Below are 17,960 nucleotides of genomic sequence, written 5' to 3' on the forward strand. Positions count from 1 at the left end.
TCCATGTGTGTATTTACCCCTTCATGGCAAACATCTTCAGTACATAGTAGAGCCCCTCTGACTGTTATGACCTTCTGACCCTCTGGCTGTTATGACCTGCTGCAGATATGATGCATAGCCAGACACCGGCTTTTGGCAGTGTTTCTGAGAAATCTTAGCCCATTCCTCATGGTCAGTGGCTTCCAGCTCACTAATATTCTTGTATTGTCGACTGGTCCAATAAGTGAATAGAAGAGATCATTGTCTGCACAATAAAAGAGAGGGATTCAAAGACATTGATCGTTCCTAGAGATACAGCAGAGAGCAGAGTTTACATAGGAGCACAGGCTACACTACATGCACGTGGCAAAAAACGGAAACTGGCACCGACTGCCACAGGATTCCTGAGGAGACAGGTGGTCAAAAACCATCGAGTGACCGCAAAAGACTCGCAGTGAGATCAGTGGCAGCAGGCGCTGAGGTTTCAGTTTGCTTGTAAGGCGCATACTGAATGCTGAAGGTATCCATGTCTGTACTCCAACAAGTCACCTCAACTGACCCAAAAGCACAAGAAAAGTCGCCTCTAGTATGTCCAAAGCCATAAAATAAGTCACAGAAGTTCTCGGATACTGTTCTGTGGAGCAATGAAACAAAACTGGAACTTTTCCATCCAATAGGTCAGTGGTGTGTCTGGAGGAGGAAGAATGAAGCAAAAGCAGAAAATGAACATTCTGCATACAGTGAAGTATGGTGGTGTCTCAGTGATGCCTACAGTGAAACATGGTGGTGGCTCAGTGAAGTCTTTAGTGAAGCATGGCGGTGGTTTGGTGATGTCTACAGTGAAGCATAGTGTTGACTCTGATGTTTTAGTGAAGCATGGTGGTGGCTCGGTGATGTCTAGAGTGGAACACAGTGGTGGCTCAATGATATCTACAGTGAAGCATGGTGGTGGCTTGGTGATACTCTAGGGCTGCTTTACTTCCTCTGGCACTGGAAACCTACAGCATGTAAAGGGAAAAATGGATTCAATCAAGTATCAGCTAATCCTAGGAGAAGAATGTCTTCTGTGAGGAGCTAAAGCTCGGGAGTCATTGGACTTTTCAAAGGACCAAGATCCACAGCATACTTCACTGTCCACCAAGGTTTGGTCTCAAAGACATCCTAGAATATTAACCACTTGTTATACTAGTTGGATTGAGACATTTACATTCTTGAAGAAATTCTCAATGGGGGTGGAATAATTTTGATTCCAACTCTATTTGCCTCACATCAACCTATTTATCTACTTGTCTCATATTTATCCATCCATCTCCATTACTAAGACCTGAACCTACTTCTGATCCATGGTGTGTTACCCCCCCGTGCAACAAGCTAACTAGAGAAGCACCAAGTCTTAGCACCTTTGTTCAGCGAAGCGCACTTGGCTCTCAAAGAAGTGGAGAGAGCTGCACAGGTAGGACAGTGTTCAGGGGGCCCCGATTCTTTATTTTGGGAATATACCATATATATCTGCACCTCTGCCCTAATATATGACCAGCCCTGGTGCGCTTGCTCATGACACCTGCCCTGACATACCCAGGATGTATCTCGAGAGTAAACCGAGAGCCAAGATATAAGAAACCACTGCACCCGAGAGGACGCCGGCACGGTGACCTGGTATCATCCCATTTCAGTGTTTATTTGCAAAGTGACAACGGCATTGAGCAGATCTCATGATTTGGTTGCAGGGGATTTGTGGGGGGAAGGCACATATGTAGTTACAGGTACCGGTGCACTATATCAAGGTCTCCTTCACTTTGGATTTGGATCTACAGGGTAAAAGCTCTCTTTGCATCCCTGTATCTGCCCTAAAGTATGGAAAGGACGATGTCGCTTTCAGACAGATCCTTATTGCCTTTATCTCCGTACATAAGGGGAACACATTCACTACATAAGTTCCTTGGTGAAATGCGAGTAGAAAACAGTCCTCGTGAGCATCGGGCATGCGTCCCGTCTCCAATCTTCGGCCCATCCAGTTTTGGAATCCATTAGGTTTTTTTTTTCCGAGGTCTCGATTATTGCAGATTTAATGGAAGAAATAGTTACCAAAATATCCGAGCTAAGTAGGAGAAATCAACATGATGGAAAACAAGAGTCAAGATACTGTCGCAAATGCCGTCCTTATGTCTCCACCTCCTCTTCATCCATCAGTGGGATTTCTGTTAGGAGGAAAACGGACATTGTTATTGAGATGATGGGAGTTGTGGTCAGATCTTATCTATTAGATGGTCTAGGTATAAAGAGCATTCAAAATAATGAGCCCTAATCCGGATAAACAGTTACAGGTGAAAAGCACAGGAGAGGCGACAGACTGTGCTCTGCGCAGCAGCATGCATGTCATAAGCAGAGTGTGAAAACTCCACCCCAATGCAGGGAAGGGCCGATTGGTTGGCAATAGTGACAAGCAGTGAAGCTGGACATGCCGGACCTGACTCCTGTGGGAAAATCGAAGACTTTTTAAAAAATTTTAAGTGATTTTTAGAAAATTATTTATCTAGGGGGCAAGAACAAATTGATTAATGGAAGTGATCGGTCCTTTTTTTAAAGGAGCACTCCAGGTAAAACTAATGAACTGTGTTATACCTTATGGGGGGGGGGGAATGGCATAGTATTTGGTGTCCTGTATCATATTTTGCACCCACTAAAGTTTTTTTGCCTAGAGAATTTTGCCCACTAGTTCTTGTTCTTTTCCACCTGCGCAGCTTGCTTTCCTTACCATCTGCAATGTCGATGCTCGGACTTGTGGTCGCTGTTTCGCTGTTCATGTTCTGCGTGCCCGGCGTCCTCATGTGTGTCATGGAAGAAGACTGTAACGTGTGATGGAGGTCGGAGGATTCCAACAAGCTGTCGAAGGTCTCTGACTCCTCACATAAACTGTCTGTGTTAGGGTTACCAGGATAAGCGGGAGGGTGGGATTCCTCCGTGTGAGATGGACTCCTCTGGCCGGCAGAGGACATGTAGCCAGGAGGGGTGACGTTCACACCGCTGCTGACCGCTTCATCATAGGAAGGAAGCATAACCAGGACGCCATCCACCACCACAAAGTCCGGTTCTGCTGAGCTGTCCTGGGGGCTTCTAGAGGGAGGAGTGAAACAGATGTTAGATAATTCTGTTATATTGATTCTGTAATCTATCTACTGAATATATGGGAGGGAATGGGTGTAATACACCAGTCTTGAACCTATATCCCACTTATGTAAGGGGCACTTAATATATTAAGAAGCCCATGCTTTTGGCGCGTCTTTGGGCTGCTCATCTTCCAGAAAAAATGGCATACATTACAAGCTCCTCCGTTACGCTCCAATTACCTGTTTAGAAAAGTGCCACGAGTAAAGGAAAAGGTAAAAAAACAGTCACAAAAATGGTGAAAGCCAAAATTTACAACTTTTTGGAGCCAGAAAACTGATGTAGGGGGGACAATAGTTTATCTCCATAATTCCAAAAGTTCCTAAATAGCTTACTCATATAGATATCTAACAGTAATTAGGCAAAAAATAAAAGTGATTTAGCCTTTGACCGTCCATAATGCACAAAGAAGAGTCAGGTCCGTGTAGGATCTATGCGGGTCCGTGTAGGATCTATGCGGGTCCGTGTAGGATCTATGCCGATCCGGCTCTTCTTTAGTGCTTTGTGCATGATGTCAGATGCTGCTAAAATCAGCTGGCACAATTATTATTAAATTATTGAAACATAAGTCCGATGTATAAGATATCGGCCTCAGTCATTGTCGCATTGCCCGTACAGAAACCTCACAGTGTAGTGCCCAGTTCGCACCTCGGGAGGAAATGGGTCTTGAACTTAGTCTGGAAACTTCTGGCGATGATGACCAACAGAAGGACCAGGAGGACGCTGCTCGCAGTGAAAGCCACGATCTTCCATGTTGTCAGCATTGTCTCTTGGTTGTTAGGCCAGGATTTTTCTACTCAAAGCAAAAACAAAAAGTGTAAAAAAGAACAATAATTATAATTTTTGTGAAGATCTTTGAAAGCTGGAAACCATAACATAGCAGGTGCAACAGGAATGGGGAATATCGGTCATGTATGAGCCAGGAGACACATAACAATAAAACCACCTGCCCAATATTATGTAGACCCCTCACGTCACTAGAACAGCTCTGACCCATGGAGGCCCGGACTGCACAGATCTCTGATGGGTCGGGTGGGATCTGGCACAAGATAATAGTAGCAGATCCTTGCCCTGTGCATTGCTCGATGTGGCCTCTATGGATTTGACTTATCCTCCCAACAGATCCAACAGATCCCACTGATGATCGATCGGATGGAGACATATGGATTTGGATACAAGTCGTCACCTTGATCTCAGAACGTTTCTGACCAACTGATATCTACTGAAAAAAGATCGTCATCTGGGTACTTGATCTGGACATGGTAGGTGGCAGAATTACATCCATACAATGTCAAGACCCAAGAATACCAGCAGAACATTGCCCCATCACACTGGTGGTCTTTTTTGCATAGTGCATTCTGGTACTATCTATTCCCCAGGTAAGTGACCCACGGGATTCTGGATGCCCATATGATGTAAATCTGATTCCTCAGACCAGGCCAACATCTTTTCTTCTTTGACTCCATGGTTCACTTCTGAGTAGGCACTAGACAAGGTCAGCATGGGCATTAACGAGTTGTCCTTCCTGGGACCACTTTTGGAAGGTACTAACCTTCACATACCAGGAACACCCCACAAGACCTGCCAAATACTGGGAAAACCCTACAACACCTGCTAAATACCAAGAACACCCCACAAGACTTGCCAAATAAAGGAACACCTCACAAGACCTGCCAAATAAAGGAAACACCCCACAAGACCTGCCGTATACCGGAACTGCCCCACAAGACCTGCCGTATACCATGAACACCCCAAAAGACCTGCCGTATACCGGCAGGTCTGTATGTAGTGAGTTTCCCTTTGTGGAGACTGTATAAATCTGTATGTAGTGAGCACCCCCTAGTGGTGACTATATAAATCTGTATGTAGTGAGCTCCTTCTAGTGGCGACTGTATAAATCTGTATGTAGTGAGCTCCCTCTAGTGGTGGCTGTATAAATCTGTATGTAGTGAGCTCCCTCTAGTGGCGGCTGCATAAATCTGTATGTAGTAGTATGCTCCCTCTAGTGGTGGCTGTATAAATCTGTATGTAGTGAGCTCCCTCTAGTGGTGGCTGTATAAATCTGTATGTAGTGAGCTCCCTCTAGTGGCGGCTGTATAAATCTGTATGTAGTAGTGAGCTCCCTCTAGTGGTGGCTGTATAAATCTGTATGTAGTGAGCTCCCTCTAGTGGTGACTGTATAAATCTGTACGTAGTGAGCTCCCCCTAGTGGTGATTGTATAAATCTGTATGTAGTGAGCTCCCTCTAGTGGTGACTGTATACCGGAAACACCCCACAAGGCTTGCCAAATACCAGAACACCTCAAATGACCTGCCAAATAAAGAAAACACCCAACAAGACCTGCCGCATACCGGAACCACCCCACAAGACCTGGCGGTTACTAGTTACACCCACAAGACCTGATTTATACCAGGAACACCCCATAAGACCATCAGTTTGGAGATTCTCCAAGTCGCTATCCATCACAACTTATCCCTTGTCACAATCACTTGGATCGCTACTTTTGCCCATTTTTCAGCTTCCAAAACATGACCTTTTACAACTGTCTGTTGTTTTGTTCCTTGATATATCTCACCCAACAGTTGCCATTCTCACCAGATAATCAATGTTCTCACTACGCCTGTCAGTGGTTTTATTGTTATGTCTGGTGGACCATTCCTATGACTAAACGCTTGTTGTGGGGTCCAGGAGACCCGATGGTGCCACATATTCCAGGTCACTAGTGATCAGATGTCAGGGACATAGGTATAAGTGTATATTATAGTGAAGTGAAATATATGCAGGTTATACAGTAGATCTGAGCCTATAAGAAGCACCATATACATCCGATATGACTGGTAGGGATGACTTACCCATCTTCTCACAGTAGAGCGGAGACGATGGGAACCACTCTCCAGACTGGCACGTGAAGTACTTGTAATCATTGGACAGCATGTACCCAGGGTCACAGTAAAACTCAATCACAGTCCCATGTATGTACCGTTCACAGGGCTGAGGGTGGCAAATGTAATCTCCATGGGCCACCATCGGGGGAAGAGGGCAAACTAAAAAGAAAACAGGAGCAAATTTAACATAACGATCAAGTGGTGGACCGATCATGTGGCTTTTAGGGCTTTGGCCAAAAACTCATACTCAGATGGGACCCAGTACACTTTTAGTCCATTTTAGAAAGTAGCCTTCATCCAATGGTGGTCATTGATTTCAGTGGGCGCAGTGTACAAGTACCGAAGATTTTTTGACATTAGGTCAGCCCCTGTTCATTGAAAGAACATGACATGGTAGAGTGGAGAAAGGCTCCAAGAGCAGCTACTGAGTGAAGCATCTAGATAAAGCCTAGACTTTAGGGACTCTCTACTTTAGATGAGCCCAGTTGGTCAGAATGATCCCCAATGATAAGCTTATCACAGGTTGTCCTGCTACTAGGACCCACAATGATCACCTGTGATCTGTGAAGGAACCAGGCAGTAAGTTTTCAATATCCCTACAGCACTCCCACAGGAGAAATGAGGCATTACACAGTTCCTACTGAACCCAATGGACATGCAAGGTCCTCCTCAGTAGATTCTCTTCGCTCTTACAGATAAGGGTCCTGAGTGTTGGACCCCCCTGTACTCAGAATTCCTTAGGGCATTTCAATATGGGTTTTGATACCTTTATTTTAGTGTCCTACTATTTTTTGTTGTCTGATGGTTTTTTTTTTCGTGATAGCAAAGACCTGTGAAATAGGACACCCCAATAATTCCTAAAATGAGCAGTGGTGGCCGCACTTGTGCTTGGAGATGGAAATTGCTTAAATGACCAACAGAAAAGATTTCCCCTAAATAATATATTTCACTCGTTCTTCCAGAATCACAAGCAGAAACAACGCATCTCGCTGTGCATTAATGATCTCCAGATTAGTGACGTGACCGTGAGCAGAGCCGGTCGCTGCAGCACCTTCCCCTCCGCTCTCGTGTACGCACCTCCGCGATCCAACATCAGGACCCTCCGCATCCCAATGTGAGACGTGTGAATTGGAAACTACAAGGTTTCTTCATCTACCGAAGCTGCTGCCAGGAAACCCAAAAGTGACTGATAGACGGCTCTATTATACCCCACGCAGCACTAATCACCCTATAATGGATCACAGAGACAGGGATGTATTGTAATCTGCGCAGGAAGAAGAACACGTCACTGGGAGTTGACATGAAAATCCATGAATCATCTTCTGCCCTCATAACTGTGATGTTATAGTTGCACTGGTTAAAGCTGGCCCTATTATATGTATCCTATATGTAGTGTTTCAGGCTGGCCCTATTATATGTATCCTATACGTAGTGTTTCAGGCTGGCCCTATTATATGTATCCTATATGTAGTTTTCCAGGCAAGCCCTATTATATGTATCCTATATGTAGTTTTCCAAGGCTGGCCCTATTATATATATCCTATATATAGTTTTCCAGGCAAGCACTATTATATGTATCCTATATGTAGTGTTTCAGGCTGGCCCTATTATATGTATCCTATATGTAGTGTTTCAGGCTGGCCCTATTATATGTATCCTATACGTAGTGTTTCAGGCTGGCCCTATTATATTTATCCTATACATAGTGTTTCAGGCTGGCCCTATTATATGTATCCTATATATAGTTTTCCAGGCAAGCCCTATTATATGTATCCTATATATAGTTTTCCAGGCAGGCCCTATTATATGTATCCTATATGTAGTGTTTCAGGCTGGCCCTATTATATGTATCCTATATGTAGTGTTTCAGGCTGGCCCTATTATATGTATCCTATATGTAGTGTTTCAGGCAAGCCCTATTATATGTATCCTATATATAGTTTTCCAGGCAGGCCCTATTATATGTATCCTATATGTAGTGTTTCAGGCTGGCCCTATTATATGTATCCTATATGTAGTGTTTCAGGCAGGCCCTATTATATTTATCCTATACGTAGTGTTTCAGGCTGGCCCTATTATATGTATCCTATATGTAGTGTTTCAGGCTGGCCCTATTATATGTATCCTATACGTAGTGTTTCAGGCTGGCCCTATTATATTTATCCTATACGTAGTGTTTCAGGCTGGCCCTATTATATGTATCCTATATATAGTTTTCCAGGCTGGCCCTATTATATGTATCGTATATATAGTTTTCCAGGCAGGCCCTATTATATGTATCCTATATGTAGTGTTTCAGGCTGGCCCTATTATATGTATCCTATATATAGTTTTCCAGGCAATCCCTATTATATGTATCGTATATATAGTTTTCCAGGCAGGCCCTATTATATGTATCCTATATGTAGTGTTTCAGGCTGGCCCTATTATATGTATCCTATATGTAGTGTTTCAGGCTGGCCCTATTATATGTATCCTATATGTAGTGTTTCAGGCTGGCCCTATTATATGTATCCTATATGTAGTGTTTCAGGCTGGCCCTATTATATGTATCCTATATGTCGTTTTTCAGGCTGACCCTACTATATTTATCCTATACGTAGTGTTTCAGGTTGGCCCTATTATATGTATCCTATATGTAGTGTTTCAGGTTGGCCCTATTATATGTATCCTATATGTAGTGTTTCAGGCTGGCCCTATTATATGTATCCTATATGTAGTGTTTCAGGTTGGCCCTATTATATGTATCCTATATGTAGTGTTTCAGGCTGGCCCTATTATATGTATCCTATATGTAGTGTTTCAGGCTGGCCCTATTATATGTATCCTATATGTAGTGTTTCAGGCTGGCCCTATTATATGTATCCTATATGTAGTGTTTCAGGCTGGCCCTATTATATGTATCCTATATGTAGTGTTTCAGGCTGGCCCTATTATATGTATCCTATATGTAGTGTTTCAGGCTGGCCCTATTATATGTATCCTATATGTCGTTTTTCAGGCTGACCCTACTATATTTATCCTATACGTAGTGTTTCAGGTTGGCCCTATTATATGTATCCTATATGTAGTGTTTCAGGTTGGCCCTATTATATGTATCCTATATGTAGTGTTTCAGGCTGGCCCTATTATATGTATCCTATATGTAGTGTTTCAGGCTGGCCCTATTATATGTATCCTATATGTAGTGTTTCAGGCTGGCCCTATTATATGTATCCTATATGTAGTTTTCCAGGCAAGCCCTATTATATGTATCCTATATGTAGTTTTCCAAGGCTGGCCCTATTATATATATCCTATATATAGTTTTCCAGGCAAGCACTATTATATGTATCCTATATGTAGTGTTTCAGGCTGGCCCTATTATATGTATCCTATATGTAGTGTTTCAGGCTGGCCCTATTATATGTATCCTATACGTAGTGTTTCAGGCTGGCCCTATTATATTTATCCTATACATAGTGTTTCAGGCTGGCCCTATTATATGTATCCTATATATAGTTTTCCAGGCAAGCCCTATTATATGTATCCTATATATAGTTTTCCAGGCAGGCCCTATTATATGTATCCTATATGTAGTGTTTCAGGCTGGCCCTATTATATGTATCCTATATGTAGTGTTTCAGGCTGGCCCTATTATATGTATCCTATATGTAGTGTTTCAGGCAAGCCCTATTATATGTATCCTATATATAGTTTTCCAGGCAGGCCCTATTATATGTATCCTATATGTAGTGTTTCAGGCTGGCCCTATTATATGTATCCTATATGTAGTGTTTCAGGCAGGCCCTATTATATTTATCCTATACGTAGTGTTTCAGGCTGGCCCTATTATATGTATCCTATATGTAGTGTTTCAGGCTGGCCCTATTATATGTATCCTATACGTAGTGTTTCAGGCTGGCCCTATTATATTTATCCTATACGTAGTGTTTCAGGCTGGCCCTATTATATGTATCCTATATATAGTTTTCCAGGCTGGCCCTATTATATGTATCGTATATATAGTTTTCCAGGCAGGCCCTATTATATGTATCCTATATGTAGTGTTTCAGGCTGGCCCTATTATATGTATCCTATATATAGTTTTCCAGGCAATCCCTATTATATGTATCGTATATATAGTTTTCCAGGCAGGCCCTATTATATGTATCCTATATGTAGTGTTTCAGGCTGGCCCTATTATATGTATCCTATATGTAGTGTTTCAGGCTGGCCCTATTATATGTATCCTATATGTAGTGTTTCAGGCTGGCCCTATTATATGTATCCTATATGTAGTGTTTCAGGCTGGCCCTATTATATGTATCCTATATGTCGTTTTTCAGGCTGACCCTACTATATTTATCCTATACGTAGTGTTTCAGGTTGGCCCTATTATATGTATCCTATATGTAGTGTTTCAGGTTGGCCCTATTATATGTATCCTATATGTAGTGTTTCAGGCTGGCCCTATTATATGTATCCTATATGTAGTGTTTCAGGTTGGCCCTATTATATGTATCCTATATGTAGTGTTTCAGGCTGGCCCTATTATATGTATCCTATATGTAGTGTTTCAGGCTGGCCCTATTATATGTATCCTATATGTAGTGTTTCAGGCTGGCCCTATTATATGTATCCTATATGTAGTGTTTCAGGTTGGCCCTATTATATGTATCCTATATGTAGTGTTTCAGGTTGGCCCTATTATATGTATCCTATATGTAGTGTTTCAGGCTGGCCCTATTATATGTATCCTATATGTAGTGTTTCAGGCTGATCCTATTATATCTATCCTATATCTAGTGTACTTGTTTGATGCTTGCAATTTTTGTGCTGTTGCAAACTGGCTATAATTTTAGGACACATCATTATAATTTACTCTGTTATGGGAGGAGAATTGTGACACCTGTAAAATCTGTCCAGAACTTAGTACACAACATCCATCTCCAAACATTAGAGACATGCACTCTCTCTTTTCAGCTACATGTCAATCACTCTCTACAGAGGCAGGTAAATGGATTCAGTAACATTTTTACCTGAAGCCACCACTAAGGGGAACTTACTGATGACAAACTTGTCATTGCATTTAATTTGAACTGTATAAATCTATATGCAGTGAGCTCCCTCTACTGGTGGCTGTATAAATCTGTATGTAGTGAGCTCCCTCTACTGGTGGCTGTATAAATCAGTATGTAGTTAGCTCCCTCTGCTGGTGGCTGTATAAATCTATATGCAGTGAGCTTCCCTAGTGGTGGCTGTATAAATCTATATGCAGTGAGCTCCCCCTAGTGGTGGCTGTATAAATCTGTATGTAGTGAGCTCCCCCTAGTGGTGGCTGTATAAATCTATATGTAGTGTGCTCCCCCTAGTGGTGGCTGTAAAAATCTGAATCTAGAGAGCTCCCTCTACTGGTGGCTGTATAAATCTGTATGTAGTTAGCTCCCTCTACTGCTGGCTGTATAAATCTATATGCAGTGAGCTCCCTCTACTGGTGGCTGTATAAATCTATATGTAGTGTGCTCCCCCTAGTGGTGGCTGTAAAAATCTGAATCTAGAGAGCTCCCTCTACTGGTGGCTGTATAAATCTGTATGTAGCGAGCTCCCTCTACTGGTGGCTGTATAAATCTGTATGTAGTGAGCTCCCTCTACTGGTGGCTGTATAAATCTGTATGTAGCAAGCTCCCCCTAGTGGTGGCTGCATAAGTCTGTATGCAATGGGCTCCCACTAGTGGTGACTGTATAAATCTGTATGTAGTGAGCTCCCCCTAGTAGTGACTGCATAAATCTGTATGTAGTGAGCTCCCTCTAGTGGTGACTGTATAAATCTGTATGCAGTGAGCTCCCTCTAGTGGTGGCTGTATAAATTGGTATGTAGTGAGCTCCCTCTAGTGGTGGCTGTATAAATCTGTATGTAGTGAGCTCCCCTAGTGGTGACTACATAAATCTGTATGTAGTGAGCTCCCCCTAGTGGTGACTATATAAATCTGTATGCAATAAGCTCCCTCTAGTGGTGACTGTATAAATCTATATGTAGTGAGCTCCCCCTAGTGGTGGCTGTATAAATCTGTATGCAGTGAGCTCCCTCTAGTGGTGGCTGTATAAATCGGTATGTAGTGAGCTCCCTCTACTGGTGTCTGTATAAATCTATATGTAGTGTGCTCCCTCTACTGGTGGCTGTATAAATCTGTATGTAGTTAGCTCCCTCTACTGGTGGCTGTATAAATCTATATGCAGTGAGCTCCCTCTACTGGTGGCTGTATAAATCTATATGTAGTGTGCTCCCTCTAGTGGTGGCTGTAAAAATCTGAATCTAGAGAGCTCCCTCTACTGGTGGCTGTATAAATCTGTATGTAGCGAGCTCCCTCTACTGGTGGCTGTATAAATCTGTATGTAGTGAGCTCCCTCTACTGGTGGCTGTATAAATCTGTATGTAGCAAGCTCCCCCTAGTGGTGGCTGCATAAGTCTGTATGCAATGGGCTCCCACTAGTGGTGACTGTATAAATCTGTATGTAGTGAGCTCCCCCTAGTAGTGACTGCATAAATCTGTATGTAGTGAGCTCCCTCTAGTGGTGACTGTATAAATCTGTATGCAGTGAGCTCCCTCTAGTGGTGGCTGTATAAATCGGTATGTAGTGAGCTCCCTCTAGTGGTGGCTGTATAAATCTGTATGTAGTGAGCTCCCCTAGTGGTGACTACATAAATCTGTATGTAGTGAGCTCCCCCTAGTGGTGACTATATAAATCTGTATGCAATAAGCTCCCTCTAGTGGTGACTGTATAAATCTATATGTAGTGAGCTCCCCCTAGTGGTGGCTGTATAAATCTGTATGCAGTGAGCTCCCTCTAGTGGTGGCTGTATAAATCGGTATGTAGTGAGCTCCCTCTAGTGGTGGCTGTATAAATCTGTATGTAGTGAGCTCCCCTAGTGGTGACTACATAAATCTGTATGTAGTGAGCTCCCCCTAGTGGTGACTATATAAATCTGTATGTAGTGAGCTCCCTCTAGTGGTGACTGTATAAATCTATATGTAGTGAGCTCCCCCTAGTGGTGGCTGTATAAATCTGTATGTAGTTAGCTCCCTCTACTGGTGGCTGTATAAATCTATATGTAGTGAGCTCCCTCTACTGGTGGCTGTATAAATCTATATGTAGTGAGCTCCCCCTAGTGGTGGCTGTATAAATCTGTATCTAGAGAGCTCCCTCTACTGGTGGCTGTATAAATCTGTATCTAGAGAGCTCCCTCTACTGGTGGCTGTATAAATCTGTATGAAGCGAGCTCCCTCTACTGGTGGCTGTATAAATCTGTATGTAGTGAGCTCCCTCTACTGGTGGCTGTATAAATCTGTATGTAGCGAGCTCCCCCTAGTGGTGGCTGCCTAAGTCTGTATGCAATGGGCTCCCACTAGTGGTGACTGTATAAATCTGTATGTAGTGAGCTCCCCCTAGTAGTGACTGTATAAATCTGTATGTAGTGAGCTCCCTCTAGTGGTGACTGTATAAATCTGTATGCAGTGAGCTCCCTCTAGTGGTGGCTGTATAAATCGGTATGTAGTGAGCTCCCTCTAGAGGTGGCTGTATAAATCTGTATGTAGTGAGCTCCCCTAGTGGTGACTACATAAATCTTTATGTAGTGAGCTCCCCCTAGTGGTGACTATATAAATCTGTATGCAATGAGCTCCCTCTAGTGGTGACTGTATAAATCTGTATGTAGTGAGCTCCCCCTAGTGGTGGCTGTATAAATCTGTATGTAGTGAGCTCCTTCTAGTGGTGAATTATAAGTACCAGAATCTTACTATTCATGACTTTGTGAAAGCAAACAGGGGTTTTGGGAACTATGTAGCAGAAAATCTGAGCTCTGACGCCTCTAAAGATGTATTATGAAATGAATCCACATAGAATTTTTCATCTTTTTATCCTAAGTCATATTGCACGGCTCGTTAAAGGGTTGATTGTGACTTGTAGGATTGCTACTTCCAATAGGGGGCGCTATAGAGTACAAGTCCTCTTTTTCTCTGAAGAGGCAGTTTGCATATTTCATCTCTTTAGCCGCTGATCATGTGAAGCCCGGTGATCATATACAACCTGCCATTTAAATTAGATTTTTTTTTTTTTTAAAGCAAATCTCAAAGTGAAATATTTCTAAACTGTGCCGTAGATTTATAAGGCTGAGCCCCCCCCCCCCATGAATTATGCACTCGCTGGCATATTGTATTTTTCAGCTGACACCATTAATCTGGCTGATGGCAGCCCACTAATCTGCTCTCCGCAGCACTTCAATAATGAGGCCCTGTAAAACACAAAGACACTACAGAAATGCACATTTCCTTGGTGTGCTGTAAATATCCTGGACACCAGACAGCTGGCACACCAGCGACCTGGAAATGTTTAGCTGGTGTGGTACCCGGGCTACAGGGGCATTACACAGGAGTCGTTCCTTGCGGTCGGCTTTATCGGACAAGAACCATCTGCTCCTGATAAAAAAAAAAAGTGCCTGTTGCAGAAGAGTGAGAGGCAACTCGAAGATTGAGACTGATCCGGAGGGGACGTCTCAGCGCCGAGAGCTTCGAACCTCGTGCCAAATCCACTTTCTCATCCTTGCCAAATGGGTTCTCGCCACAGCTTAGCAAGTAGGCTGAAAAGCCGGCAAAGAGATTGTCGTGATTAGAAAAAAATAAAGTCACCACGCTTGGCCGGAGATTTTACTGTGTGTAAAATGAGGACACGCTCCGACAAGAAAATAGGCATCTGTTCTCCACAATAAACACAGATGAGCCTCCGCGCTCCGTTAAACAAGCCGCATCGGGATGCAACATTCACTTTGTAAATCTTTATGGCACGTTGCAAAAAAACGACAGGACGCGTCCAACGACAAGCTGTGAAAATGGGAAGCAATCATGGGATGTCGGAGGAGGCGATGGCGCTGCTGATTGATGCCGTTCTGCGGAGACGTCTTCCATTCCATAACATTATCCAATTTTATGTACGAGTTGGGGGGACACCGAATATAAGACATATTTATAGCTTTGCAGGAGAGAGTGCACTTATTTTATTATTTGTGGTGTGGCGAGTTTCTTTTACCGACGGTAAGGGTTGGGTTCAGTGGCGTAACTTGATGCTCATGGGCTTCAATGCAAAAGCTCCAAAAGGGGCCCCCAATTATTGCAAGTCACTAATATTATTGGTCTTTTCATATAGCCCAAAGGGACTTTTTGGGTCCGAGTGCGATTGCAACCCCTGCACCTATTGTAGTTACGCCCCTGTCCAGTATATACAGTAGATCCTATAAAGCATTTGACCATTAGATTTGGTGATATCATTGATTAGTTGTGGGACCAGTTGTAAACACTGTCAGATATCTAATCGTACAACCTAGAAGCCTGCTGCCTCAAAATCATGGTGAGATGGATTCTCTAAGCCACAGGTCAGGGTGAACAACATGGACCAAAGGCGATGGCACAGCGGGCAGGACTTGTCGGATAGCAAATGGAACAACAAGGACCAGGACAACAGGCATAAAGGTGGAGCATGGAACACCAGAAGACACAGCGATAGGAGTCACACACACACATAAACTGAAGACGTTTAGTCATTTCAGGACTTGCAGCAGCATTTGTAGTGTGAGCAAATCCAGAAAAGCTTGTTATGCTTATAGCAGACAAAGAGTTAATCAGCTAATTAATGGATAGTCGCTGGCAGCAGAGATGAGCAGGTAAACATGTTTGTAGAGAAGATACACTGGATCGTTAGAAGAGTAAGGTCGTTATGCTTACAGCAGACGAAGGGTTAGTTGCAGGTCTGAGCCAGGAAGTAAATGCAGATTGTAGAAACAGACTGGAGCTTGATGAGAAGATTCTGCTTAAGTGGGAAAAACTCCAAAGCACAAGGTAACTGAGCACAAAGCATACTTAATACTAAGACACACAGGGGTGTCAGAGTCAGCCTTAAAAGGCCTTGGGTGATGATGTCACTGGGGTTCGCCAGGCAACTTGTAAAGCATAGTGTGGACCACAGCAAAGGGTGGCAGCCATTGGAGAAGGAAGCAGTGCCCGGCCATGGAGCGAAGATACATGATACATAGAACCTAGAACTTTGCCACCTTCTTATCAAAGAATTTAGAACCTTGCTGCCTTAGAATCACAGAACCTAGAACCCTGCTGCCTCAGAATCACAGAACCTAGAACCCCACTGCCTTAGAATTGCAGAACCTAGAACCCTGCTGCCTTAGAATCACAGAACCTAGAACCCTGCTGCCTTAGAATCACAGAACCTAGAACCCTGCTGCCTTAGAATCATAGAACCCTGCTGCCTTAAAATCATAGAACCCTGCCGCCTCATAATAATAGAACTCTGCCGCATCATAATAAGTGCTGCCTTTAAAAGGAGCGATGTTCCACCATTTCTCGCTGATTGGTTAGAGACGTCAGACGTGTTCTTGGAGCTGTCAAGCATCTCTGCAATTCCAATAGGATATTTCTTCGCTGAAGATTTGTGAAGCATCTGACAACCTGTTCTCGGCTGATGATGCAGGCTGTCACCACTATGGAGCAGCAGATCATTGTATTGAGGAGGAAGACTGGTCAAAAGCGACCGAGCGCCCTGCAGATGGTCATCTGGGTTACAATCCTGTTTACTACAGTGACGACCCTTGGATCCTGTGTACCGGCTCTTCCTGCCTCCTGGAATCTTGCTGGCTTCATCATTATTGGACAGATTTACTTAGCTCACTTTCTACTACTTCTACTTACTTTTTACATGGACGTCCCGACGGTGTACACAGCTACGAACAACGTGATTCCAAGAGAAAGATGGATGCACCTCTCCGTGTCTCAGTATGGACGACGCAGGGCGATAGAAGCCATCCGCTATTGTTTTATGTGTTTCACCACTGGAGTTGTGGGCGCCATACTCCTGTCTATAGCATCTTATGCTGTTATGTCTGAGATCGACTATTGGTCTCCTATGTCAATGGAGAAACTGGTCGGATACTGGTTATAACCTCCACGTGTATCTCATGTACCGAGTATTTACTGCCTGGTACCGTAGATAGAGGCAGAATACATGATGAAACTTGGCATCGTTAATAAACTTATTATGCCTCATAATCGACTCGAGTTTTATTTGTCTCAATCATAAGGTTTAAAGTGACAAAAACAACTCATTATGGGGGGGAATTTATTAACATTGGGGTTCTATGTGCCAGCCTCAAACAGAAGATGCACCAAACTTAGAGATACATCCCTCGTAATAAATTTGGTGCAATTGTATGTGATCACAAAGTATGGGCAGCCATAGATTAAAGGGAATCTGTCAGTAGGATCAAGCTCCCTAAGCCTTGTATACGGGCATGTAGGTCATAGGAAGCTGAATAAAATAATACCTTGATATCTGAGATCCGATGTCTTATTCCAGAGAAATCCACTTTTTTCTTAATACGTAAATGAGCTGTTAAGATCTACGGGCCAGACATAGATCTCACCAAGAGTCTGCCTCTTGGGGCGTGTACTTCTACCCCCTTTATGATATTGACCAATTATAAGAAGGCAGCAACATGCATGGGAAAAAGGGGCGTGTTCTTCTTTCCTCTGCATGTTGCTGCCAACTTATAATTGATCAATATCATAAAGGGGGTAGAAGTACACGCCCCAAGAGGCAGACTCTTGGGGAGATCTACGTCTGGCCCGTAGATCTTAACAGCTCATTTACATACTGTATTAAGAAAAACGTGGATTTCTCTGGAATAAGACATCAGATTGCAGATGTCAGTGTACCATTTTATTCATCTTCCTATGATCTACATGCCTATATAGATGGCTTCGAAGGATTGATCCCTCGAGCGTCACATGACCAATGGCGGGAACAGTGGAGTATATGAATAATGAGCTGTATAATACAAAATATTAGGATATAACCCCAACCCCCCACCCTTCATCCCCGACAGCCCCTTT

General features: G+C 43.3%; 1 protein-coding gene across 2 annotated transcripts in view; it reads right to left on the reverse strand.

The window, feature by feature from the left end:
• Positions 1–1,631: 1,631 nt before the first annotated feature.
• SUSD4 (sushi domain containing 4) overlaps positions 1,632–17,960 on the reverse strand; it is a 106,160-nt gene continuing 89,831 nt past the window's right edge. For both annotated transcript variants that reach the window (XM_073671877.1, XM_073671876.1), the window contains 4 exons: positions 5,998–6,189; positions 3,793–3,937; positions 2,735–3,093; positions 1,632–2,177 (listed from right to left, as the gene is read on the reverse strand). In XM_073671877.1, coding sequence (XP_073527978.1) covers positions 2,140–2,177; positions 2,735–3,093; positions 3,793–3,937; positions 5,998–6,189 — 734 coding nt within the window. In that variant the 3' untranslated portion in view covers positions 1,632–2,139. The remainder of the gene's footprint in view (positions 2,178–2,734; positions 3,094–3,792; positions 3,938–5,997; positions 6,190–17,960) is intronic.

Source organism: Phyllobates terribilis, unplaced genomic scaffold, assembly GCF_046119375.1.
Source record: "Phyllobates terribilis strain yellow unplaced genomic scaffold, ASM4611937v1 Scaffold_3__8_contigs__length_932513732, whole genome shotgun sequence".
In the NCBI taxonomy this organism is placed as follows: domain Eukaryota; kingdom Metazoa; phylum Chordata; class Amphibia; order Anura; family Dendrobatidae; genus Phyllobates; species Phyllobates terribilis.